The following is a 27,911-nucleotide window of genomic DNA, read 5'->3' as shown; positions in this document are numbered from 1 at the left end:
AAGTAAGTCCCTTTTTATGTTGGCACACATAGGTCGCATAGGTATGTCTACCACAAAAAGGAGAATACAAGAGTTTTACTGGTGGCCTGGTATTGATGGTATGGTTGACAATTGGGTGAGAGAATGCAAGCCATGTGCGAGTAGTGGCAAGTCAGCTAAAACATCAGCAGATGACGTGAGTCCTATTGGATGTGCCCAAGGACCTTGGCAGAAGTTAGGAGGGATGTTTTAGGGCCATTCGGGACATTACCAAGCAAGGAGGTATATGCCATTGTCATAGTGGATTATTTCACTAAATGGCAAAAGCTGAAAATTTTAGAAAAGGTTACTTCAACTGAAGTTATAGAATTTCTAGATGCCATTTTTTGTTGTGAAGGAACACCTAAGAAGCTGATACCCTAAAATGGACCCCAATTTGTAAGTGAGGAAATGGGCTGTTTTTTTTAAAGATGTGGAATTATACATAAGGGAGTGTCTAATTATCACCCACAAGCTAATGGTCAAGTAGAACGATCATCCTTGTGTTCCACTCTGTCACCCTGTCCACCTTGAACTGCCATTCCTCCCCTTCCTATGCCCTCTTGGACAATGCACCTGTGCTACCAATAGACTGGACTCTACTCTGGACTTTCCTCCACCATCACCCCAGCCCATTGCACTTCCCACTTTTCTTCGGAGTACTGCAATAAACACACTTTGAAAAAAAATATGGAGTATGTCAAATTATTTCAGTATGTATTTAACACGGTTTAAACATTGCAATTCAACTGTACAGTAATGTATACATAGGAAAGACCTGTAGTTGGCTGCAGTGAACACACCAGGAGCGATAGTGGGGCACCAACATCTGCAAAAAGAGTTTGGAGGGACAGGTGGAAGTGAGGTAATTCTGCTGACATCGTGCGCAGTTGCGGGAGGCGGTCGGGAACCGCCGTGCAACTCTTCATTGGTTATTATTAGGCCCTATGGGGTACAGTGGCCAATGGTGATGTACGCTGGTGGTGACGGTATGCACCACCGTGGACGTCACCACCATTTTCTGTCTGTTCACTCACTTGCTACCTGACCTTCAACAGGAGAGGACCTACACTGCAGGTGCTGCTGTGACCTGTGTCTGGAACCTACCATGGCCCGTGTGACTGGGGAAAGGGCCCCTGCCTTCACCTCGGCGGAGCTGGAGAGAATAGTGGATGGGGTCCTACCCCAGTATGGACTGCTGAATGGGCCTCCAGACCAACAGGTGAGTACACTTTGAGCACGATGCATGGGGCATGAATGCATGGAGTGGTATGTATGAAGGCCTCGTGTAGGAGAGGTTGGTGGATGGGCCCTGGGCAGCGTGCAGCATGTATGCTGGGCCATGTCTGTGCATAAGGGGATGGGAGCGCTATGGCGGGCCATGAGTCTAACAGGCAGGAAGGTCGAAATAATACCTTCCCTGTGTATATTTCCTCTGCAGGTCAGTGCCCATCAAAAGAAGGGTATATGGCGTGCCATCGCCAAGGACGTGCGGACCCTGGGGGTCTACAGCAGGCAGAGCACCCACTGTCGGAAACGGTGGGAGGACCTGAGACGCTGGGCACGGAAGACAGTGGAGGCCCAGCTGGGGATGGCCTCCCAACGAGGAAGCGGTGCCCGTCGAACCCTGGCCCCCCTGATGGCCTGCATACTGGTGGTGGCCTATCCGTAGCTGGATGGACGCTTGGGGGCATCACAGCAGCAACAAGGGGGTGAGTACAGTGCCCATCATTACTACTTACGCCTGGTGGGGTGGTATCCGGGTGGGGGAAGTGTGCCTGTGGGTGCCCCTAGGCCAGGGCTGACATTGCAGTGTACGTCCCATGTTGGTCACGGTTCTGATGTGATATTCCTCCAACCTAGCTAGTAGGCATCCACTACTGGGCAGGGGTGTGTGGGTCTCAGGTATGATGCAGTGGGCGGTATGTGTCCCTACCCATGCCCTGGTGACTAACATTGTTACTGATAGTGCATTGCATAGTGCGGAGGGCTGTTCCCTGTGTGTGAGGGTGCTGTGTACGCCAACGGTGGTGTTGGTGCAGCCATTGACCAAGTGTATCCTTTGTCTCTTCCCCCCGTTTTATTTTGTCATCCTGTCCTTATGTGCATTGGCATCCTCTGGCAGTGGAGCAGAGGCGACGGAGGGAGCTGCATCCCACAGGACCCAGGAGGCAGAGTCCACCGACGGTGAGGGCACCAGTGGGACGGAGGCAAGGGGAGCACCACGGCAGAGACTGGAGGGGACAGTTTGGACACGGAAACCTCCTCCAATGGAAGCTCTCCCTGGTGGTGGCGGACACCTCTGTGCCCACCCCAGCTACAGGTACTGATGCCAACCCCGTACCAGCACTGCCCTCTCAGCAGCCCCTCATCGAGTTGCCCATGCCCACTCACCCCGGAGGGTGGGCATCTTCTTCGCCACAGGCACCTCAGACCCTGCCCCAGTGAGCCCTGCTGCCCTGAGTGATGAGGCTATTGACCTCCTGCGATCCATCTCTGTTGGGCAGTCAACTATTGTGAATGCCATCCATGGGCTGGCAGCCTAAATGCAACGGTCCAAATCATTTCTGGAGGGCATTCACACTGACTTGGCGGCCCAACAGAGATCAATTCAGGCTCTGGCCTCCTCTCTGATGGCAGCCATTGTCCCTGTTTCCACCCTCCAACCTCCTCTACCCAATCCCATTCCCCTCAACCCCAACCTATCCCAAGCACACAGGCACACGAGTGGCACAGGCAAACACAGGACCACACATCATCCCACAGGCACTCACACAAACACCATCCAGATGCAGACATACCAACATCCCCTGCCTCCACTGTGGCCCCCTCCTCCTCGTCCTCCACCTCCCTCCCAGTTGCGTCGACACTCACACCTACATGCACTACATCCTCATCCACTACCTCCATCACCAGCACACCTATCAGAACACACACCTCACTGGCAGTCACCACACCAACAGCCATGCACACGTCCCCTGTGCCCTCTCCCATTGTGTCTGTGCCCCCTCCTCCCAAAGTACACAAACGCAAGCACTCAGACACCCAACAGCCATCCACCTCACAACAGCATTCAGCCCATGCACCTTCACCCAAACACAGCAGACAAACACCTCCTACAACCAATCCCTCTTCCTCCACTCCTAGACCTTCTCCTTCTTCCCGCCCCAATGTCCCTAAGCAGCTTTTCCTCTCCACCATTGACCTCTTCCCTCCCTCTCCCCCCCCTTCCTTCACATCTGGCCATGGTGTGTAAAACCTAGGCAAGCACCTCAGCCACCCAGTCCACAGGCCCAGTAGTATCCCCAGCAACTCGTGGTGGGAAGGGATCCCGGGCACCAGGCAGCCACATGGAAAGAGTGCCTGCCCCAAGTGCTACCAGGAAGGTCAAGGTGCCACCCCCAGCTGTTACCATGAAGGTCAATGTGCCACCCCCAGCTGCTACTGTGAAGGTAAAGGTGCCATCCCCAGCTGCTGCCAAGAGGAGCAAGGAGCCATCCCCAGCTGCTGCCAAGAGGAGCAAGGAGCCATCCCCAGCCGCTGCCAAGAGGAGCAAGGAGCCATCCCCAGCTACTTCCAAGAGGAGCAAGGAGCCATACCAGGCTGCTGCCAGGAAGGGCAAGGGGCCTGCTGCTGGGACGCAGTCGGAGCCCCCACCACCAACCATGTTGGCGCAGCCATCTGAGGCTGCAGGGGATGGGCAGGAGCTTCCCCCCACAACCACCACCAGCAGCAGCACCAGCACCACCACCAGCAGTGGGCAGCCATCTGAGGCTGCAGGGGATGGGCAGGAGCTTCCCCCCACAACCACCACCAGCAGCAGCACCAGCACCAGCAGTGGGCAGCCATCTGAGGCTGCAGGGGATGGGCAGGAGCTTTCCCCCACAACCACCAGCAGCAGCACCATCACCACCACCAACAGTGGGCAGCCGTCTGAGGCTGCACGGGATGGGCGGGAGCTTCCCCCCACCACCAGCGGCAACATCACCATCACCACCACTGAGCAGCCGCCACCAGTGGCGGACAGTGTGTAGTCCTGCGTCCATGGGCTGTTGTGCGGGCTGCCCCTGCAAATCCTGTGGGATTGACACCCAGCTGAGAGACTGTGGCCTTCCACTCCCCAAGACCTGCATCACAGGGCATGATGCCCCATCCAGAACCAGTGGAGAAGCCATCCACTCACCCCATCCTCCCCTGGATGAAGATCACAGGGTGCGATGCCCCTCCAGAACCAGTGGGCAAGACACCCACTCCAGAGACTGTGGCCTTGCACTACCCAGGACCAAGCACAGGGCATGTTGCCCCCTCCAGAGCTAGTGGGCAAGTCACCCACTTGAGAGACTGTGGCCTTGCACTCCCCAGGACCAAGCACAGGGCATGTTGCCCCCTCCAGGACCAGTGGTGTTGTTCCATCTGCCGGCTAGGGTGCCCCCCCCCATTCCCCTGAGGTGCCTGCCTATTTTCGAACTGATGTCCCTGCAATGTTCTCTCCGTGTTGTTGCAGGAGTCAAGTGGGGCCTTGGACTTTGTGATGTGGCCCTGTGGCCCAGGAACACTGAGGACTGGGCAGTGTCCCTTGATTTGTAAATATGTATATACTTTTAAATTGGATGCACATATTACTACTTTATTTATCTTATTACACTCACTTTTATCTATTTGTGTTGTCCTTGCATTTTTCCAGAGTGGTACGGGCTGTATATGTTTTATTACTGCATCTGATTATGTGTATGGTGTTGGGGGTGGCGGGGTGTGTTGTGCGTGTGTGTGTGTGTGACACTCTCTTTGTCCTCACCCCCCCACCCCCTGTGTGCTAGGTGGCTGTACTCACCGTGGTTGTCTTCGCCGTCGTTGGTGTTCGTGGTGGAGAAGGACGTAGAACAGAATTGGGAATATGTGCAGCTTAGGCTCCATGGCACCGTGGTTCTTCCCTGAGTCTCCACAGGTGAGTCGTTTCCCTTCTGTGCAGTGTTTCCGCCAAGCTTTTGATGTCGTTGGTACTGTCCCGGTAAAGGTGGCGAATTCGTGTCTCTTAATATGGTGGGCGGATCATTGACTTCCGACTGGCTGTCGGAGGCTACCGCCGTGGTGACTGTTGTTTCCACCCTGGCGGTCGGTGTGGTAAAGTGGTTGTCTGTCTGAGCTCTTTCCGCCATGGTCATAATTTGGCGGTATTTACTGCCAGCCTGTTGGTGGTATTACCGCCACTTTATCACCGACCACCAGGGTTGTATTGAGGGCCTTAATCTGAATTAACTCTTGGTACTTGATTATAATAAGAGACCAATGATTAAGCACTAAGACGCATCAGAGAGGAGGTGAGGGAGTGGATCTGTTCGACCCTCCCCCCATCATACCACCTCTCCTCAGGTTGATGGGGGCGGCTTCCTTGGTGTCAATCTGTGGGTTAGTGTAGGAGGCTGGACTGGCTTTTAGTGAGTACAAAGGGGTACTTGCACCTTGCACCAGGCCCAGTTATCCCTTATTAGTGTATAGGGTGTCTAGCAGCATAGGCTGATAGATAATGGTAGCTTAGCAGAGCAGCTTAGGCTGAACTAGGAGACGAGTGAAGCTCCTACAGTACCACTAATGTCACTTGCACATTATCATAAGAAAACACAATACACAGATATACTAAAAATAAAGGTACTTTATTTTTATGACAATATGCCAAAGTATCTCAGTGAGTACCCTCAGTATGAGGATAGCAATTATACACAAGTTATATGTACACAATACCAAAAACATGCAGTATAGTCTTAGAAAACAGTGCAAACAATGTATAGTTACAATAGGATGCAATGGGGACACATAGGGATAGGGGCAACACAAACCATATACTCCAAAAGTGGAATGTGAACCACGAAAGGACCCCAAACCTATGTGACCTTGTAGAGGGTCGCTGGGACTATTAGAAAATAGTAAGGGTTAGAAAAATAACCCACCCCAAGACCCTGAAAAGTGAGTGCAAAGTGCACTGAAGTTCCCCAAAGGACACAGAAGTCGTGATAGGGGAATAATGCAGGAAAAACACAAACCAGCAATGCAACAATGATGGATTTCCAATCTAGGGTACCTGTGGAACAAGGGGACCAAGTCCAAAAGTCACAAGCAAGTCGGAGATGGGCAGATGCCCAGGAAATGCCAGCTGTGGGTGCAAAGAAGCTTCTACTGGACAGAAGAAGCTGAAGTTTCTGCAGGAACGAAAAGGGCTAGAGACTTCCCCTTTGGTGGACGGATCTCTCTCGCCGTGGAGAGTCGGGCAAAAGTGTTTTCTGGCCAAAAGACCGCCAACAAGCCTTGCTAGCTGCAAAGCGTGCGGTAAGCGTTTTTGGATGCTGCTATGGCCCAAGAGGGACCAGGATGTCGCAAATTATGTCAGGAGAGAGAGGGGACGTCGAGCAAGACAAGGAGCTCTCTCACCAGCAGGTAGCACCCGGAGAAGTGCCAGAAACAGGCACTACAATGATGCATGAAACAGTGCTTGCTGAAGTTGCACAAATGAGTCCCACGTCGCCGGAGACCAACTTCGAAAGTCATGCAATGCATGTTAGAGTGCTGTGGACCCAGGCTTGGCTGTGCACAAAGGATTTCCGCCGGAAGTGCACAGAGGCCGGAGTAGTTGCAAAAGACGCGGTTTCCAATAATGCAGTCTGGCGTGGGGAGGCAAGGACTTACCTCCACCAAACTTGGACTGAAGAGTCACTGGACTGTGGGAGTCACTTGGACAGAGTTGCTGGATTCAAGGGACCTCGCTCGTCGTGCTGAGAGGAGACCCAAGGGACCGGTAATGCAGCTTTTTGGTGCCTGCGGTTGCAGGGGGAAGATTCCGTCGACCCACGGGAGATTTCTTCGGAGCTTCTAGTGCAGAGAGGAGGCAGACTACCCCCACAGCATGCACCACCAGGAAAACAGTCGAGAAGGCGGCAGGATCAGCGTTACAGAGTTGCAGTAGTCATCTTTGCTACTATGTTGCAGTTTTGCAGGCTTCCAGCGTGGTCAGCAGTCGATTCCTTGGCAGAAGGTGAAGAGAGAGATGCAGAGGAACTCTGATGAGCTCTTGCATTCATTATCTAAAGTTTCACCCAGAGACAGAGACCCTAAATAGCCAGAAAAGAGGGTTTGGCTACCTAGGAGAGAGGATAGGCTAGCAACACCTGAAGGAGCCTATCAGAAGGAGTCTCTGACGTCACCTGGTGGCACTGGCCACTCAGAGCAGTCCAGTGTGCCAGCAGCACCTCTGTTTCCAAGATGGCAGAGGTCTGGAGCACAGTGGAGGAGCTCTGGACACCTCCCAGGGGAGGTGCAGGTCAGGGGAGTGGTCACTCCCCTTTCCTTTGTCCAGTTTCGCGCCAGAGCAGGGCTAAGGGGTCCCTGAACCGGTGCAGACTGGCTTATGCAGAATTGGGCACAAATGTGCCCAAGAAAGCATTTCCAGAGGCTGGGGGAGGCTACTCCTCCCTTGCCTTCACACCATTTTCCAAAGGGAGAGGGTGTAACACCCTCTCTCAGAGGAAGTCCTTTGTTCTGCCATCCTGGGACAAGCCTGGCTTGACCCAAGGAGGGCAGAAACCTGTCTGAGGGGTTGGCAGCAGCTGCAGTGAAACCCCAGAAAAGGCAGTTTGGCAGTACCCGGGTCTGAGCTACAGACCCGTGGGATCATGGGATTGTACCAACAATGCCAGGATGGCATAGAGGGGGCAATTCCATGATCTTAGACATGTTACATGGCCATATTCGGAGTTACCATTGTGAAGTTACACATAGGTAGTGACCTATGTGTAGTGCACGCATGTAATGGTGTCCCCGCACTCACAAAGTCCGGGGAATTTGCCCTGAACGATGTGGGGGCACTCTGGCTAGTGCCAGGGTGCCCTCACACTAAGTAACTTAGCACCCAGCCTTTACTAGGTAAAGGTTAGACATATAGGTGACTTATAAGTTACATAAGTGCAGTGAAAATGGCTGTGAAATAATGTGTGCATTATTTCACTCAGGCTGCAGTGGCATGCCTGTGTAAGAATTGTCAGAGCTCCCTATGGGTGGCAAAAGCAATGCTGCAGCCCATAGGGATCTCCTGGAACCCCAATACCCTGGGTACCTCAGTACCATATACTAGGGAATTATAAGGGTGTTCCAGTATGCCAATGTGCATTGGTAAAATTGGTCACTAGCCTGTTAGTGACAATTTGGAAAGAAATGAGAGAGCATAACCACTGAGGTTCTGGTTAGCAGAGCCTCAGTGAGACAGTTAGGCATCACACAGGGAACACATACATATAGGTCACAAACTTATGAGCACTGGGGTCCTGACTAGCAGGGTCCCAGTGACACATAACAAACATACTGAAAACATAGGGTTTTCACTATGAGGACTGGGCCCTGGCTAGCAGGATCCCAGTGAGACAGTGAAAACACCCTGACATACACTCACATACAGGCCAAAAGTGGGGGTAACAAGGCTAGAAAGAGGCTACTTTCTCACACAACCCTCCCCCCAAACGAAGGACAATAAGGCTAACCTATGCCAGTTGAGACTTTATTGTCTAAGTGGTGATAAGTAGAGAGTAGCTCTGCAATAGACTGGTTACTCCCTTTATCATCCACTATATGGTTACTTCCCTGTGGGGATGTAAACCACCCTGTTTGAAGTTTTTTAGCTAAGCAACAATGTGAAGATGTATTTTCAGAGTTTCTATCAGTAAGTTTTAGTTTAGAGCAGTGGGAATTGTCCACTGAACCTATTTGTAATGATGGAAATGCCAGACAGGGATGCTGTCTCAGTAAACCCATAGCTGGGCAAAAACTTTGTCCATATGGCTGGAAGAGAGAACAGGGATGCTGTTTCTCTTTAGTTGGAGCAGGGCAGGGATGCTGTCCTATGAGCTCTACACTAGGGCAGGGATGCTGTCCTAAGTGTTGTGAGGTAGTGCAGGGTTTCTGCACTAAAGTTTCTCTGGGAGGGTTGGAGGGATGCTCCATGTTAACTAAACTGGTACTCTTTTTCTCACCAATGTTAGTAATTCCACAGAGAGGTACTTCCACCTCAGGGAGTACAGTTTTTCCAACTGATGATTCCCTTGGAACAGGTGCCACCCCAGGAGAGGTTTCTCCCACCACAGGAATGGTATCCTGAATGGTAGGGTGGTAAGGGGATACTGTGATACCCCTTTTACCTGTTGATGGAGAGGGATCCTGAGTTTTCAGGCCTTCTCTCCTTTGCTTTTTCATTTCAGTAGAAATGAGAGGGAACAATTCCTCAGGGATACCCAGCATGGCTGCATGGGCATAAAACTCTACATCAGCCCAACCTGAGGCCTCTAGGTCATTACCTAAGAGACAGTCTACAGGTAAGCTAGGTGATACTACCACCTGCTTAGGGCCAGTAACTCCACCCCAACTAAACTGAATTATAGCTAAGGGAAGAAACTTAGTGGAGTTATGGACATCAATAATCTTATACTGTTGTCCAATGATGTGTTGTTCAGGATGTACCAGGTTTTCAGTCACCAAAGTGATACTGGCACCTGTGTCCCTGTAGGCCAAGGCCTCAACACCATTTATTGAAACTGTCTGCCTGTACTTATCCATTGTAAGGGGACACGCAGCCAGTGTGGCAAGGCCAATGCCACTAGGTGTGACAGAAACTGTCTTGGGAGTGACTACCCCAGTTTCTACTATGGACCCATAAGTGAACCCAACTACACCCTTAATTTGACTGTTGCCAGCAGTCCCACCACTAGTACCACTACTGCTAGGGGCACTAGAGCTTGATGTATTAGTGGTGGTAGGCTCAGGGGGTTTACCTGGACAGGACTTATCCCCTGGCCTATGGCCTCTGTTTTTACACACAAAGCACCAAGGCTTTTTAACATGTGTAGGTTGAGAAGAAGAGGAAGAATTTGTTTTATCCCCACCCTCTGAAGAGTGTTTAAGATTTGAAGTGGGATCTTTGGTTTTACCCTTATCCCCATGCTTATCTTGAGATTTTTCACCATATTTCTTCTTATTGCCATCTTTGTCACCCCCTGTATGAACTTTTCTGTTCACCCTTGTTCTGACCCATTTGTCTGCCTTCTTTCCCAATTCTTGGGGAGAGGTCAGATCAGAGTCCACTAAGTACTGGTGTAACAAATCAGACACACAATTATTAAGAATATGCTCTCTCAGGATCAAGTTATACAGGCTGTCATAATCAGTAACTTTACTGCCATGTAACCACCCCTCCAAGGCCTTCACTGAATGGTCAACAAAATCAACCCAGTCTTGTGAAGACTCCTTTTTGATCTCTCTGAACTTTATCCTGTATTGTTCAGTGGTTAAGCCATAACCATCCAGGAGTGCATTCTTAAGAACTGTAAAATTATTGGCATCACTTTCTTTCACAGTAAGGAGCCTATCCCTACCTTTTCCACTAAATGATAGCCATAGGATAGCAGCCCACTGCCTTTGAGGGACATCCTGTACAACACAGGCCCTCTCAAGTGCAGCAAACCACTTGTTAATGTCATCCCCCTCCTTATAAGGGGGAACTATCTTGTGCAGATTCCTTGAATCATGCTCTCTTGCAGGATGACTATGGGGAACACTGCTGCTGCCACCATGGGTTTCTAAACCCAATTTCTGTCTCTCCTTCTCTACTTCTAAGGTCTGTCTATCCAAAACCAGCTGTTGCTTCTTGAGCTTCAGTCTGGTTTGTTCCACTCTCAATCTATTGAGCTACTTTTCTAACAATCTGTCTTCAGGGTGGGTGGGAGGGACATTCCTAGACACAGAAGTATGGTGAGAATGGACAGAAGGAGACCTGTCCCTTACAGAAGGCACCCTAACAGCTTGTCTAACAGTATAATGTGAGAGCACACCATCTGTATGGTGTGATTCAACATCTGTACCAACTATGCTAGACTGTCTAGTAATGGGCAGGCTGAGAAGTTTCTTTCCTGAATCTTTTCCTGGGGGAGTCCCTGGATCAGATTGGGAACCATTTGCTGCTTTTTCAACAGATGTGGCTCCTAAGGCCTTATCTTGTTCTCTAAGCATATTAAGCAACAATTCCAAAGAAGGATTCTTCCCTACACTCAAACCTCTTTCTACACAGAGACTCCTTGCTCCTTTCCAGCTAAGGTGGTCATATGCAAGTTTGGACAGATCAACATTTTGGCCTGTGCCAGACATTTTTAGAAAGAGTTTAAGTGACAGAAAAAGTGAAGAAAATGTTTTTCAGAACTTTTAGAAAGAAAAAAAACTTTTAAAACTTTTTAAGAACTTTTTAGAAAGTTAGAAGTACTTTTCAGCACTTAGAAAAGAGTGAAAAGAGGAAATGCAAAAACTTTTTAGCAAGGTGTACACACACTGAACTTGTTTTGTATATTTTTCTCTTATGAAAAGTACAATGACAAGAGTGGTAAGTAGTCTCAAAGCACTTATCCCACCGCTGCACAACCAATGTAGGAGGCTGGACTGGCTTGTAGTGAGTACCAAGGGGTACTTGCACCTTGCACCAGGCCCAGTTATCCCTTATTAGTGTATAGGGTGCCTAGCAGCATAGGCTGATAGATAATGGTAGCTTAGCAGAGCAGCTTAGGCTGAACTAGGAGACGAGTGAAGCTCCTACAGTACCACTAATGTCACTTGCACAATATCATAAGAAAACACAATACACAGATATACTAAAAATAAAGGTACTTTATTTTTATGACAATATGCCAAAGTATCTCAGTGAGTACCCTCAGTATGAGGATAGCAATTATACACAAGTTATATGTACACAATACCAAAAATATGCAGTATAGTCTTAGAAAACAGTGCAAACAATGTATAGTTACAATAGGATGCAATGGGGACACATAGGGATAGGGGCAACACAAACCATATACTCCAAAAGTGGAATGTGAACAACGAATGGACCCCAAACCTATGTGACCTTGTAGAGGGTCGCTGGGACTATTAGAAAATAGTAAGGGTTAGAAAAATAGCCCACCCCAAGACCCTGAAAAGTGAGTGCAAAGTGCACTGAAGTTCCCCAAAGGACACAGAAGTCGTGATAGGGGAATAATGCAGGAAAGACACAAACCAGCAATGCAACAACGATGGATTTCCAATCTAGGGTACCTGTGGAACAAGGGGACCAAGTCCAAAAGTCACAAACAAGTCGGAGATGGGCAGATACCCAGGAAATGCCAGCTGTGGGTGCAAAGAAGCTTCTACTGGACAGAAGAAGCTGAGGTTTCTGCAGGAACGAAAAGGGCTAGAGACTTCTCCTTTGGTGGACGGATCTGTCTCGCCGTGGAAAGTTGTGCAGAAGAGTTTTCCCGCCAAAAGACCGCTAACAAACCTTGCTAGCTGCAAATCGTGTGGTAACTGTTTTTGGATGCTGCTATGGTCCAAGAGGGACCAGGATGTGGCAAATTGCGTCAGGAGAGAGAAGAGACGTCGTGCAAGACAAAGAGCCCTCTGAGCAGCAGGTAGCACCCAGAGAAGTGCCAGAAACAGGCACTACAAGGATGCGTGAAATGGTGCTCGCCGAAGTTGCACAAAGGAGTCCCACATCGCCGGAGACCAACTTAGAAAGTCGTGCAATGCAGGTTAGAGTGCCGTGGACCCAGGCTTGGCTGTGCACAAATGATTTCTGCCGGAAGTGCACAGAAGCCGGAGTAGTTGCAAAAGATGCGGTTTCCAACAATGCAGTCTGGCGTGGGGAGGCAAGGACTTACCTCCACCAAACTTGGACTGAAGAGTCACTGGACTGTGGGAGCCACTTGGACAGAGTTGCTGGTTTCAAGGGACCTCGCTCGTCGTGCTGAGAGGAGAACCAAGGGACCGGTAATGCAGCTTTTTGGTGCCTGCGGTTGCAGGGGGAAGATTCCGTCGACCCACGGGAGATTTCTTCGGAGCTTCTAGTGCAGAGAGGAGGCAGACTACCCCCACAGCATGCACCACCAGGAAAACAGTTGAGAAGGCGGCAGGATCAGCGTTACAGAGTTGCAGTAGTCGTCTTTGCTACTATGTTGCAGTTTTGCAGGCTTCCAGCGCGGTCAGCAGTCGATTCCTTGGCAGAAGGTGAAGAGAGAGATGCAGAGGAACTCTGATGAGCTCTTGCATTCGTTATCTAAAGTTTCCCCAGAGACAGAGACCCTAAATAGCCAGAAAAGAGGGTTTGGCTACCTAGGAGAGAGGATAGGTTAGCAACACCTGAAGTAGCCTATCAGAAGGAGTCTCTGACGTCACCTGGTGGCACTGGCCACTCAGAGCAGTCCAGTGTGCCAGCAGCACCTCTGTTTCCAAGATGGCAGAGGTCTGGAGCACACTGGAGGAGCTCTGGACACCTCCCAGAGGAGGTGCAGGTCAGGGGAGTGGTCACTCCCCTTTCCTTTGTCCAGTTTCGCGCCAGAGCAGGGCTAAGGGGTCCCTGAACTGGTGTAGACTGGCTTATGCAGAATTGGGCAAAAATGTGCCCAAGAAAGCATTTCCAGAGGCTGGGGGAGGCTACTCCTGCACTGCCTTCACACCATTTTCCAAAGGGAGAGGGTGTAACACCCTCTCTCAGAGGAAGTCCTTTGTTCTGCCATCCTGGGACAAGCCTGGCTTGACCCCAGGAGGGCAGAAACCTGTCTGAGGGGTTGGCAGCAGCAGCAGCTGCAGTGAAACCCCAGAAAAGGCAGTTTGGCAGTACCCGGGTCTGAGCTACAGACCCGTGGGATCATGGGATTATACCAACAATGCCAGGATGGCATAGAGGGGGCAATTCCATGATCTTAGACATGTTACATGGCCATATTCGGAGTTACCATTGTGAAGTTACACATAGGTAGTGACCTATGTGTAGTGCACGCATGTAATGGTGTCCCCGCACTCACAAAGTCCGGGGAATTTGCCCTGAACGATGTGGGGGCACTCTGGCTAGTGCCAGGGTGCCCTCACACTAAGTAACTTAGCACCCAGCCTTTACTAGGTAAAGGTTAGACATATAGGTGACTTATAAGTTACATAAGTGCAGTGAAAATGGCTGTGAAATAATGTGTGCATTATTTCACTCAGGCTGCAGTGGCAGGCCTGTGTAAGAATTGTCAGAGCTCCCTATGGGTGGCAAAAGCAATGCTGCAGCCCATAGGGATCTCCTGGAACCCCAATACCCTGGGTACCTCAGTACCATATACTAGGGAATTATAAGGGTGTTCCAGTATGCCAATGTGCATTGGTAAAATTGGTCACTAGCCTGTTAGTGACAATTTGGAAAGAAATGAGAGAGCATAACCACTGAGGTTCTGGTTAGCAGAGCCTCAATGAGACAGTTAGGCATCACACAGGGAACACATACATATAGGTCACAAACTTATGAGCACTGGGGTCCTGACTAGCAGGGTCCCAGTGACACATAACAAACATACTGAAAACATAGGGTTTTCACTATGAGCACTGGGCCCTGGCTAGCAGGATCCCACTGAGACAGTGAAAACACCCTTACATACACTCACAAACAGGCCAAAAGTGGGGGTAACAAGGCTAGAAAGAGGCTACTTTCTCACAGTTAGGGATCTGACCAAAGTCGGGACACCTTATGGCTTCTCCTGTCTTTTGTTATAAATGAGGACTCCATGAAAAAAATGAAAAAAAAGATTCCCTCTAAACACAACAGGTACAGCAGCGTTGCAATCTTCCCTCCCTAACATAATAGATACAGCAGCATTACAAACATCCCTCCTTTACACAACAGGTACAGCAGCATTACGAGCTTTCCTCCCTTACACAATAGGTACAGCAGCATTACAAACTTCCCTACCTAACACAATAGGTAAAGCAGCTTTACAAGCTTCTTTTCCTCATACATAAGGCGCAGCAGCATTACAAGCTCCCCTCCCTTACACAACATGTACAGCTGCATTACAAGTGTCCCTCCTTATACAACAGGTACAGCTGGGGCAGCAGCATTACAAGCTCCCCTCCTTTACACAACAGGTAGAGCAGCATTACAAGCTTACCTCCCTTACACAATAGGTACAGCAGCATTACAAGCTTCATTCCCTTACACAACAGGTACAACTGCATTACAAGCTTCCCTCCTTACACAACAGGTGCTGCTGGGGCAGCAGCAGTACAAGCTTCCCTCCCTAACACAACAGGTACAGCTGGGGCCCCAGCATTACAAGCTTACCTCCCTTACATAATAGGTACAGCAGCATTACACGCTTCATTCCCTTACACAACAGGTACAGCTGCACTACAAGCTTCCCTCCTTACTCAACAGGTACAGCTGGGGCCCCAGCATTACAAGCTTCCCTCCCTAACACAACGGGTACAGTTGAGAGGGCTCCACTGGCAACTAAGAGCAGCCCTAGCAAGTGTCATATCAGCCCCCAAAGTATGTGACATAAGTAAGTGAAGTGAGTGAGCTAGACCACTGCCAAGTGGGTAACAGGGGGATTCCCCCCAGAAAGTTTTGAACAAATGGGGATAAATGGTCAGATGCAATATGCAAGACAGATAAAAATAGTGTTTCAAAATTAATCCATATGCAATTAATCACCTGTGAGCAATCTCTAAGTGTTTGGCGCTACTGAAAATTACACATGAAACCAGGGACAACTGTCTGGTGGCGGCGCGGGTGTCTAGGGCTGGGCTTGCTGTGGACGGGCTGGATTGGTCATTCCTAGACAGTCAGGGAGGGTCCTGGAAGGGGCCATTAGCGAATGAGTGAAGGGGGCTTTGGAGCAAGTGCGTGTGTTGCAGGTGTGACTGGACACATGCGGTTGAAAGCGATTTCGAGCAGAAAAATTTAAAGGGGAATTTTTGTTTCCTCTTTTTTGTCTCTTGTGTTTACCTCCTCTGCTTCCATTTCTCTCTTTTCTGTCTTTTCTCATGTTTATTATTCTTTTTTGTTGTCACGCTCTTCTCTTAACTGTCACTCTCACATTCTTTATTCATACTTGCCTCTGTCCCACTCTCTCCTCTCCCATCCTATCTCTTACACCTTTTCTGTGTCACACTTCCTTTTTCCTCGCTGTCCCACCCATTTCATCCTCCTATCTCCTACTTCCATCTTCCTCTCCACCTCCTAGGACCAGTGCAAGGATTTCTACCGCCCTCTAAAAAGTACTATTTTCTTCACCACTCCTGCTCCCCCCAAGCACTGGAACCTTATTCTCTGCTGACCCTGGTGATATGAAATCCTCTGCTAGAGACAGCTGAGGCATTCATTTAGTATTCCTTCTGCAAAACCTGCTCAATCCTCTCCTCTCCACATCCTTTCTACATTCTCTTCTTTTATAAAATCATTTTATTGAAATATCTCAGACATGCCAAACATTCTCCTAAATTGGCATCCCACCTTTCACACAGAACATGATTAGTTACATAGTTTTATTATGAGTGAACACCTCATCACATGGTCAGCACGTGGGTTAGATAACAGTTTCCTCAAACAGGAATATCCTGCATCCTCAGATTCCCACCAACCCCATCGCCCCCACGACAATTCTTCTATAATCTCACTAATCTGTCCAAACCTTAGCATGTTTATTCAGGCAGCCTGTAGACCCCTCCTTCCTCTTCTTAATCACACGCTTCTCCCACCTTTCTCTTCCTCATCCTTCACTTTCTCTGTCTCACATACCCTCCTCTCTCACACTTTTATATACATGCCCCATCTCCCTCCTTCTTGAATCCCTGCTCTCTACCTGCTACAGTCACTTTGTTGTTAACTCACCTCACATCCATGCACCCTACTCTCTTCCAGAGCATCATGTTGCCATTCTCTTGCACAACTTCCTTCCGCATATATTCTTGTCTCACCATATTCTTTTCTAAGGCATTTTGAGGATTTGGGATAACTATAAACAAATTCAAGACATTAACTGAGGGTAACCAGAAACCTCCCATAAATTACATAAGGATGATGCTTTCTAAGACGATCAGGCTGGTGAGACTCATAGGTGTACTTTTTATCCATAGGTTCCAAACCTACTGTCAGCATGAATAGACACGCTCAAGAATAAACACTAATAAGATACCTCTATGACTTTTGTTAAACTTGGGTTTGGATGAGCTGAGGGCCTGGTCCACTGTGTTTCAGTTACTCTGCTCCAGTTGTAGTAGTTGGCTCTGTAGTTCCTGGTGGGGGGGGGGGTGTTGGGCATCAGCGATGGTGAAGTGGATAAAGCTGTGGTTGGACCAGGAGAGTTCTGTGATGTGGCTAAATCTGACTCTGTCACTGGAGGTGAAGAGGGGGTCAAAAGTGTGCCCGTTCTTGAGTGTGGGTACATTGACTAGTTGGGTGAGACCTGTGTTGCTCAAGTTCTCAAGAAGGGTGGTAGAGTTGGCGTTGTTGGGGTCATCGATATGGAAATTGAGGATGACAAGTAGAATGTAGTGGTTATAGTCAATAGGTAGTGGTTTGATGATGTTGGGGATGGCGTCACAGAAGGCTAGTCAGGGTCCTGGGGGTCTGTATATGAGGGTGCCTCTTAGAGTCCTTTTGGCATCAGTTTGTAGTTGGAAATTGAGGTGTTCCATGCGGGGTGATGAGTCGGTATGGTGGATTTGCATTGAATGGTGTTCTTGAATATGATGGTGATGCCCCCGCCATTTTTGTTAGTGCGGTCTCAGTGCATGATCTTGTAGTTCCACAAGACCCATCAAGAAGAGGAAACAATAACTGAGGTTGGATATCAGTTCTTCTAAACCCATCAAGAATTGGTACTATTCACTAACGGTTGACCTCAACAGATCCAACAGTTCTACAAGACCCATGGAGAATCGACTGGTGATGGACTGCAGATGATCCAAGCATTACTTGACACCCATCAAAACACAAAATGATCACTGACTGTGAATGTCAGATGGTCTTCCAGTTCCACAAGAACCATCATGGGAGGTAATAATCACAGACCTTGGGTCTCAGCTCTTCTAAACCCATCAAGAAAAGGAAATAAATCACAGATAGTGAAACTCAGCTGGTCCAAAAGTTCCACAAGACCCATCAGTAAATTACATTATTCTCTGTTAGAATTGAAGTGAGGCGTGCATCTCCCACCCAAAGAAATAAATTAAATAGCCTTTGAATTGACAAAACTGACCCAGCACCTTCACAAGCCTTCAGGACAGAATCACAACCCTGTAAAGGTCCCCAAGCACAAATCTTAACAACAAAAAGTCAACAACTTAATACTGGCAACAATAATACATTCCCAGTGCCATGCATATTCTGTGGTTTATTTCAAGCCGATACTAAGCGCACAACATCAATAATGTAGACAAGATTCTGGAATCAAGATCTATTTCTGTTGACAGTTTGCATCTCAGATTATGACTGCAGTACAACAGTGTTAATACACAAAGAAAAATGTATACATACTCTTCACACATGTACAAACTCACTGACAGATAATTCCAGGCCCATTTATACACAAACTCACTGGTGCACACAATCACACAGATGCATGAATGCACTCATAAATTCTTCAACACCCAAACATGCACAAACAAATAGAGAGACCATTACAAACAAGCACACATGAAAGTGTACATTCATAAAGAAATGACTCAAGACTCACACAAACACACACACACACACACACAAATCATTGTTATGACACACAGCTCCTCCTCTTGCTCTCAACAGAGCCCACTAAGATGAAAACCAACTTCCACAACTGCACAAAGAAGGCCTCCGCTTGTATGAAGGACAACTGCCTGAAGCTGAACATGGAGGTTCTGATCTTTGGCAGACACTCAACCCTCTGGAACGACTCCTGGTGGCCAGCAGAGCTCAGATCCACCCCCACACCGAAAGATCATGCCCGCAACCGAGGCATCTTTCTCGACTGCAAAGTCTCCATGAAACGCCAGGTCAACGTTGTTTCGGCAGTCTGCTTCCACACATTCTGCATGCTCTGCAAGATATTTAAGTGGCTCGCCATCAGCACGAGAAAGACAGTGACGCATGCCCTCATCACCAGCCGAATGGACTACGGCAACACACTCTACGCAGTCGCCACCACCGAAAGCATGCAAAGACTCCAGCCGATCCAGAACACAGCTGCCAGGCTGATCCTGTTGTCGACTTTGTCTCAGAAATAAAGAAGTGAACCAATTCTGATAATAAGTGAGTAATTTATATAGAAAAGAATACAGCCGGGAGTACAACACAGTTCTGCAACTGAAGCTACACTCAACTTTTACATTCACAAACAGTGGTTTTTATACACTTGACAAGCATCTAAAGCCCACCTCCTTTACATCATTGACAATTAACAGAAAACGATAATTCTTTAAACACAATCTGACTGCTTGTTACAGAAATACATGCATAGCAAAGAGATTACATACAGTGTTTATAGTTCGCAGTGTCCTTCGACCCTGCTCTGTAACCTTTATCACTATGTCCCCTCCCTATACGTCTACCAGTCTCTGAAGTTGTATACCTGTCTCCCCCTATCTGTCAGCCTTGAAACACAAACAACTAATTCTGTGTCTCACTTTCAAGTCCATCATGATTTACCTCATCTCCTGGTATCAGAAAGTGGCTCAGACTCTCCCTTGTGTATTCGTCCTTCTAAATTATCTATGGTATGTGGAGTCGAATTGTAACTGCTTTTACCCTGCACATGGATTCTCCTTTCTATCCTTGCGTTCCCTCTTGACCATTATATTCAAACCCGGGGCCTGTATTTCTCTCATATTATATACGCTTCTGCCCATTTGTTTTCTACGTTGTATGTTGACCAAAGTAGACCCGTTGGAGTTTTCTTGTGGCCTATTACAATCCTCAACCTGCCCAAGAGAACCCACGTCACCCAGGCCCCGAAGGACCTCCATTGGCTCCTTATCCAGAAAAGATGCCACTTCAAGCTCCTGACCCATGCCTACAAATCCTCCATAACCATGGACCTCCCTACCTGAACTACTGCCTTCACCTCCACCAAGAGACCAGGAACCTCCGCTCTACACACATCACCCTTGCAAAGATACTACGCATATGCCGCTGCTGTGCCACAGGATGCTCCTTCTCCCACCTTGCCACCAAAGACTGGAACGCCGTCCCCCTCCACCTCCGCACCTCACCCTCGCTGACCCACTTCAGAAAGGCACTAAAACCTGACTTTTTACGAATAACCACCTGCAGCAAGCACCTGGGTGACAAGCCGCACTATACAAAGAACACCTGATTGATTGACCATTCACACACAAACATACCAACAGACACATGAACAGGAATATCAGACACAGGCCTGCATGCACACGCTTACAGAGAGATGCCTATGGTCCATGCATACTCACTCTGACACGGACCGTGTAGGTATGTGATTACTACGCAAAGGTTGGGAGGGTAATACTTGTTTTTGATTCTTTCAGGAAGACTCTTGGAAAGATCTGGGCTCCTTAGCCCCCCGGACAGTGACTCTCCACCCAGTATATTTACCTGGTAGAGGCATGACCCAGGCTGAAGGGTGAACCAGTGGCATCTCTGACCTAGACAGGCGCAAGTACAAACCTGCACATACAGAATGATAGATCTTTAACTGCACATTACTCCCCGCTGCCACTCACCCTCATTGTGTTATATTGTTCTTCTTCCTTGAGTTTAGACTCCAGCATGTATCTAATCTCTTCCCTCAGAGGGCACAGCCAGTCCTGGAGCTTCACCTGCAGAGAGGAAAGTACAAAAGTGACAACTGTTGATTTGTAAATTGAAGTTGTTCATACAATAATAATCATCACGTGATCATCCAGACATATGCAGACAGTAAGTCCCAGCCACACATTCACAGTTTAATCACCAGTCACACATATCTTGATTATAAGCTTTAGCCACAGGTTATCAAACTAGAAGATACAGCCACACTAAGCCAAGCCACAGATGTGCTCATGTGAAGTTCAGATTGTAAGTATAGGCCACGTGTTTCCAGATCGCATGTACCAGGAACACACACTCGACTGAGGTTTTCAGGGCACTTAATTCCATATTAAAATGCCAGAACAGCCTTAAGCAGCGAGTAAGAACAGGATCAGATATCTAGATTGGTCCTGAATATGCCACAAGCCACTTCCCCAATACTTTACACCCCTGTACTTACAGGTTTCTTGTCTGGAACCTGTCTGTCTGGCACCATCACCTCGCGCTACAGAGCAGTCACTTCTATACAGGGACAAAGGCAGCAAGAGAGCCGGCACCGATCTGTGAGAGGCGTCTGCAGCCCTTGGAGGGTCTGTCAGAGGGAACAGACACCAGCCCCACCAAGAGCAGGCATCGGTCTGTGGGAGGCAGTCAGCGGCCCTTTGAGGGTCTGTGAAAAGGAACAGGTACAGGCCCGATCAAGAGCAGGCACCGGTCTGTGAAAGGCATCTGCAGCCCTTGGTGGGTCTGTGAGAGGGAACAGGCACCGGCCCCATCAAGAGCAGGCACCGGTCTGTGCGAGGCATCTGCAGCCCTTGGTGGGTCTGTGAGAGGGAATAGGCACCGGCCCCATCAAGAGCAGGCACCGGTCAGTGAGAGGCGTCTGCAGCCCTTTGGAGGTTATTTAAGAGGGAACAGGCACCGGCCCCACCAAGAGCAGACACCAGCCTCATGCAGGGTCCGTGCCCCAGAACAGGCAGTCATGACCAGAGAGAGCAGACACCAGCAGCATACAGTGTCTGTGCCCCAGTACTGGCAGCCATAACCAGAGAGGGCAGACACCAGCAGCATACAGTGTATGTGCCCCGGTACTGTCAGTCATACCAGAGAGAGCCGACACCAGCAGCATACAGTGGCTGTGCCCCAGAACAGGCAGTCATACCAGAGAAAGCAGGCACCAACAGGATACAGTGCCTGTGCCCCTTTACTGGCAGTCATGCCAGAGAGAGCAGACACCAGCAGCATACAGTGTCTGTGCCCCATTACTGGCAGTCATACCAGAGAGAGCAGACACCAGCAGCATCCAGAGTCTGTGTCCCAGAAGAGGCAGTCATACCAGAGAGAGCAGACAAAAGCAGCATACAATGTCTGTGTCCCAGAACAGGCAGTCATACCAGAGAGAGCAGACACCAGCAGCATACAGTGCCTGTGCCCCAGTACTGGAGGTCATTCCAGTGAGAGCAGACACCAGCAGAATACAGTGTCTGTGCCCCACTACTGGCAGTCAGACCAGAGAGAGCAGACACCGCAAAACAGCATACCATGTCTGTGCCCCAGGACTGGCAGCCAGAGAGGCTAGACACCAGCAGAATACAGTGTATGTGCCCCAGTACTGGCAGTCATACCAGAGAGAGCAGACACCAGCAGCATACAGTGTCTGTGCCCCAGAGCAGGCAATCGTAACTAGAGAGAGCAGACACCAGCAGCATACAGTGTCTGTGCCACAGAACAGGCAATTGTAACCAGAGGGATCAGACACCAGCAGCATACAGTGTCTGTGCCCCAGTACAGGCAGTCATAACCAGAGAGAGCAGGCACCAGCAGCATACATTGTCTGTGCCCCAGTACTGCCAGTCATACCAGAGACAGCAGACACCAGCAGCATACAGTGTCTGTGCCCCAGAACAGACAGTCTTAACCAGCGAGAGCAGACACCATCAGCATACACTGTCTGTGCCCCAGTACTGCCAGTCATACCAGAGACAGCAGACACCAGCTGCATACAGTGTCTGTGCCCCAGAACAGGAAATCGTAACCAGAGAGAGCAGACACTAGCAGTATGCAGTGACTGCGCCCTAGAACAGGCAGTCATAACCAGAGAGAGGAGACACCAGCAGCATACAGTGTCTGTGCCATGGAAGAGGCAGTCACAACCAGAGAGAGCAGACATCAGTACCTTGCAGGCAGGAACAAGGGAATAGGTGACACTTCCTTACAGGCTCTGTCACATGGAACACACCCTAGGCTCAGACTGGGCCTGTAGTAGGCAGGCTGCAGCCCTTGAAGGGTCAGTGCAGGGAACAGGCACTAACTATCCTACAAAGAGCAGGCACCAGCCTCAAGCAAGGTCTGTGTCCCAGAACAGGTGTTCTAACCACAGAGAGCAGACGCCAGTCACCTACATGCAGGAAACAAGGGAGCAGGTGACAACCCCTACATGTTCTGCCTCAGGGAACAAAGACAAGCCTTATGCAGATTTGTGACAGGCAGCAGCATTGATGAGAGTGCAGGCACCTGCCCCTTACAGAAGCCTTACTCGGGAGTTACAGCTGGAGACAGGCAGTCAGCCTCACACAGGATATATACCTGAGAACAGGCAGCCAAGATGAGAGAGTAAGCACTAACCTCATATAGGCACTGAACCTGGGAGCAGGCAGACTGGCAGGAACAGGCACCAACCTCATTCGTGCTGGGTTCGTGCCAGGGAAGAGGCAGTCATACCAGAGAGAGCAGACACCAATGGCATACAGTGTCTGTGCCAGGGAAGAGGCAGTCATGTCCAGAGCGAGCAGACACCAGCAGCATACAGAGTCTGTGCCAGGGAAGAGGCAGTCATGTCCAGAGCGAGCAGACACCAGCAGCATACAGAGTCTGTGCCAGGGAAGAGGCAGTCATACCAGAGAGGGCAGACACCACAAGCATAAAGTGTCTGTGCCCCAGAACAGGCAATCATAACCAGAGAGAGCAGACACCAGTAGCTTGCAGTGTCTGTGCCCCAGAACAGGCAGTCATACCAGAGAGAGCAGACACCAGCAGCATACAGTGTCTGTGACAGGGAAGAGGCAGTCATGTCCAGAGCGAGCAGACACTAGCAGCATACAGAGTCTGTGCCCCAGAACAGCCAGTCATAACCAGAGCAAGCAAACACCAACAGAATGCAGTGTATGCGTACCAGTTCTGTCAGTCATACCAGAGAGAACAGACATTACAATAATAAAGTGTCTGTGCCCCAGAACAGTAACTAGAAAAAGCAGACACCAGCAGCTTACAATTCCTGTGCCCCAGAACAGGCAGGCATACCGAAGAGAGCAGACACAAGCAGCGTACAGTGTCTGTGCCCCAGAACAGGCAGTCATACCAGAAAGAGCAGACACCAGCAGCAAACAGTGTCTGTGTACCAGTACTGTCAGTCATACCAAAGAGAGCAGACACCAGCAGCATACAGTGTCTGTGCCCCAGAGCAGGAGTCGTAACCAGAGAGAGCAGACACCAGCAGCATACAGGTGTCTGTGCCCCAGAACAGGCAGTCATACCAAAGAGATCAGGCACCAGCAGCATACAGTGTCTGTGCCCCAGAACAGGCAATCGTAACCACAGAGATCAGACACGAGCAGCATTCAGTGTCTGTGCCCCAGAACAGGCAATCGTAACCAGGGAGAGCAGACACCAGCAGCATACAGTGTCTGTGCCCCAGTAGTGGCAGTCATACCAGAGAGAGCTGACACCAGCAGCATACCGTGTCTGTGCCCCAGAACAGGCAGTCATAACCAGAGAGAGCAGGCACCAGCAGCATACATTGTCTGTGCCCCAGTACTGCCAGTCATACCAGAGACAGCAGACACCAGCAGCATACAGTACCTGTGCACCAGAACAGGCAGTCATAATGAGAGCGAGCAGACACCAGCAGCATACAGTGTCTGTGCCCCAGAACAGGCAGTCATACCAGAGAGAGCAGACACCAACAGCAAACAGTGTCTGTGTACCAGTACTGTCAATCATACCAAAGAGAGCACACACCAGAAGCATACAGTGTCTGTGCCCCAGAGAAGGCAATCGTAACCAGAGAGAGCAGACACCAGCAGCATACAGGTGTCTGTGCCCCAGAACAAGCAGTCATACCAAAGAGAGCAGGCACCAGCAGCATTCAGTGTCTGTGCCCCAGAACAGGCAATCGTAACCAGAGAGAGCAGACACCAGCAGCATACAATGTCTGTGCACCAATACTGACAGGCATACCAGAGATAGCAGACACCAGCAGCATACAGTGTCTGTGCCCCATTAGTAGCAGTTGTAGGAAAGTACCATCTTGCCTGGCATGTTACCCCCATATTTCACTGTATATATGTTGTTTTAGTCTATGTGTCACTGGGATCCTGCCAGGCAGGACCCCAGTGCTAATAAGTATGTGCCCTGTATGTGTTCCCTGTGTGATGCCTAACTGTCTCACTGAGGCTCTGCTAACCAGAACCTCAGTGGTTATGCTCTCTCTGCTTTCCAAATTTGTCACTGACAGGCTAGTGACTAAATTTACCAATTCACATTGGCATACTGGTACACACATATAATTCCCTAGTATATGGTACTGAGGTACCCAGGGTATTGGGGTTCCAGGAGATCCCTATGGGCTGCAGCATTTCTTTTGCCACCCAGAGGGAGCTCTGACAATTCTTACACAGGCCTGCCACTGCAGCCTGAGTGAAATAACGTCCACGTTATTTCACAGCCATTTGCCACTGCACTTAAGTAACTTATAAGTCACCTATATGTCTAACCTTTACCTAGTGAAGGTTGGGTGCGAAGTTACTTAGTGTGTGGGCACCCTGGCACTAGCCAAGGTGCCCCCACATCGTTCAGGGCAAATTCCTTTAGATGATAGAAGGTAGCTATAGCAGAGCAGCTTAGGCTGAACTAGGAGACATGCAAAGCTCCTACTATACCAATGGTGTCATGTGCACCATATCATAAGAAAACACAATACACAGAAGTACTAAAAATAAAGGTACTTTATTTTTATGACTGTAGGAAGTTGGCTATGTATGTACTATTTCAAAGTAAGAAATAGCATGCACAGAGTCCAAGGCTTCCCCTTAGAGGTAAGATAGTGGCAAAAAGAGATAGTTCTAATGCTCTATTTTGTGGTAGTGTGGTCGAGCAGTAGGCTTATCAGAGGGTAGTGTTAAGCATTTGTTGTACACACACAGGCAATAAATGAGGAACACACAGACTCAAAGACAATTCCAGGCCAATAGGTTTAATATAGAAAAATATCTTTTCTTAGTTTATTTTAAGAACCACAGGTTCAAGATTTACAAACAATACTTTAAATGAAAGGTATTTTACTTAGAAACTTTAGGAACTTTGAATTAGCAAAATAGCATATACAGTTTTAACACAAATGGCAATAAGCTATTTTAAAACTAGACAGTGCAATTTTCAACAGTTTCTGGGGGAGGTAAGTGTTTGTTAGTTTTGCAGGTAAGTAAACCACCTACGGGGTTCAAAGTTGGGTCCAAGGTAGCCCACCGTTGGGGGTTCAGGGCAACCCCAAAGTTACCACACCAGCAGCTCAGGGCCGGTCAGGTGCAGAGGTCAAAGTGGTGCCCAAAACGCATAGGCTTCAATGGAGAAGGGGTGCCCCGGTTCCAGTCTGCCAGCTGGTAAGTATCCGCGTCTTCGGAGGGCAGACCAGGGTGGTTTTGTAGGGCACCGGGGGGACACAAGTCAGCACAAAAAGTACACCCTCAGCGGCACGGGGGCAGCCGGGTGCAGTGTGCAAACAGGCGTCGGGTTTGCAATGGAGTTCAATGGGAGACCAAGGGGTCTCTTCAGCGATGCAGGCAGGCAAGGGGGTGGGGCTCCTCGGGGTAGCCACCACCTGGCCAAGGGAGAGGGCCACCTGGGGGTCGCTCCTGCACTGGAGGTCGGATCCTTCAGGTCCCGGGGGCTGCGGGTGCAGTGTCCCTACCAGGTGTCGGGTCTTTGAAGCAGGCAGTCGCGGTGAGGGGGAACCTCTGGATTCCCTCTGCAGGCGTTGCTGTGGAGGCTCAGGGGGGTCAACTCTAGCTACTCACGGGCTCGCAGTCGTCGGGGAGTCCTCCCTGTAGTGTTTGTTCTCCACAAGTCGAGCCGGGGGCGTCTGGTGCAGAGTGCAAAGTCTCATGCTTCTGGCGGGAAACATGAGTTGTTTCAAAGTTGCTTCTTTGTTGCAAAGATGCTTCTTTCTTGGAGCAGAGCCGCTGTCCTCTGGAGTTCTTGGTCCTTCTAGATGCAGGGTAGTCTTCTGAGGCTTCAGAGGTCGCTGGACCCTGTGGAACGTGTCGCTGGAGCAGTTCTTTTGAAGTGGGGAGACAGGCCGGTAGAGATGGGGCCAAAGCAGTTGGTGTCTCCGTCTTCTCTGCAGGTTTTTCAGCTCAGCAGTCCTTCTTCATCTTAGGTTGCAGGAATCTAGTTTCCTAGGCTCTGGGGAGCCCCTAAATACTGAATTTAGGGGTGTGTTTCGGTCTGGGAGGGCAGTAGCCAATGGCTACTGTCCTTGAGGGTGGCTACACCCTCTTTGTGCCTCCTCCCTGAGGGGAGGGGGGCACATCCCTATTCCTATTGGGGGAATCCTCCAAAATCAAGATGGAGGATTTCTAAAGGCAGGGGTCACCTCAGCTCAGGACACCTTAGGGGCTGTCCTGACTGGTGGGTGACTCCTCCTTGTTTTTCTCATTATCTCCTCTGGACTTGCCGCCAAAAGTGGGGGCTGTGTCCAGGGGGCGGGCATCTCCACTAGCTGGAGCGCCCTTGAGGTATTGTAACACAAAGCCTGAGCCTTTGAGGCTCACTGCTAGGTGTTACAGTTCCTGCGGGGGGAGGTGTGAAGCACCTCCACCCAGAGCAGGCTTTTGTTTCTGTCCTCAGAGAGCACAAAGGCCCTCACCACATGGGGTCAGAAACTCGTCTCTCAGCAGCAGGCTGGCACAGACCAGTCAGTCCTGCACTGAACAATTGGATAAAATACAGGGGTCATCTCTAAGATGCCCTCTGTGTGCATTTTTAATAAATCTAACACTGGCATCAGTGTGGGCTTATTATTCTGAGAAGTTTGATACCAAACTTCCCAGTATTCCGTGTAGCCATTATGGAGCTGGGGAGTTCGTTTTTGACAGACTCCCAGACCATATACTCTTATGGCTACCCTGCACTTACAATGTATAAGGTTTTGCTTAGACACTGTAGGGGCATAGTGCTCATGCACCTATGCCCTCACCTATGGTATAGTGTAAGGCCTGCTAGAGGG

General features: G+C 49.5%; 1 protein-coding gene across 1 annotated transcript in view; it reads right to left on the bottom strand.

Annotated features, from left to right (window-relative positions):
• LOC138278981 (E3 ubiquitin-protein ligase TRIM11-like) overlaps positions 1-27,911 on the bottom strand; it is a 121,031-nt gene that overhangs the window by 78,196 nt on the left and 14,924 nt on the right. Inside the window, exon 2 of the mRNA XM_069219364.1 lies at positions 20,563-20,658. Coding sequence (XP_069075465.1) covers positions 20,563-20,658 — 96 coding nt within the window. The remainder of the gene's footprint in view (positions 1-20,562; positions 20,659-27,911) is intronic.

The sequence above is a fragment of the Pleurodeles waltl genome, chromosome 2_2 (assembly GCF_031143425.1).
Source record: "Pleurodeles waltl isolate 20211129_DDA chromosome 2_2, aPleWal1.hap1.20221129, whole genome shotgun sequence".
NCBI lineage: Eukaryota > Metazoa > Chordata > Amphibia > Caudata > Salamandridae > Pleurodeles > Pleurodeles waltl.
Note: the sequence above shows the minus strand (reverse complement) of the source record. Positions and strands in the feature narration are given on the sequence as shown.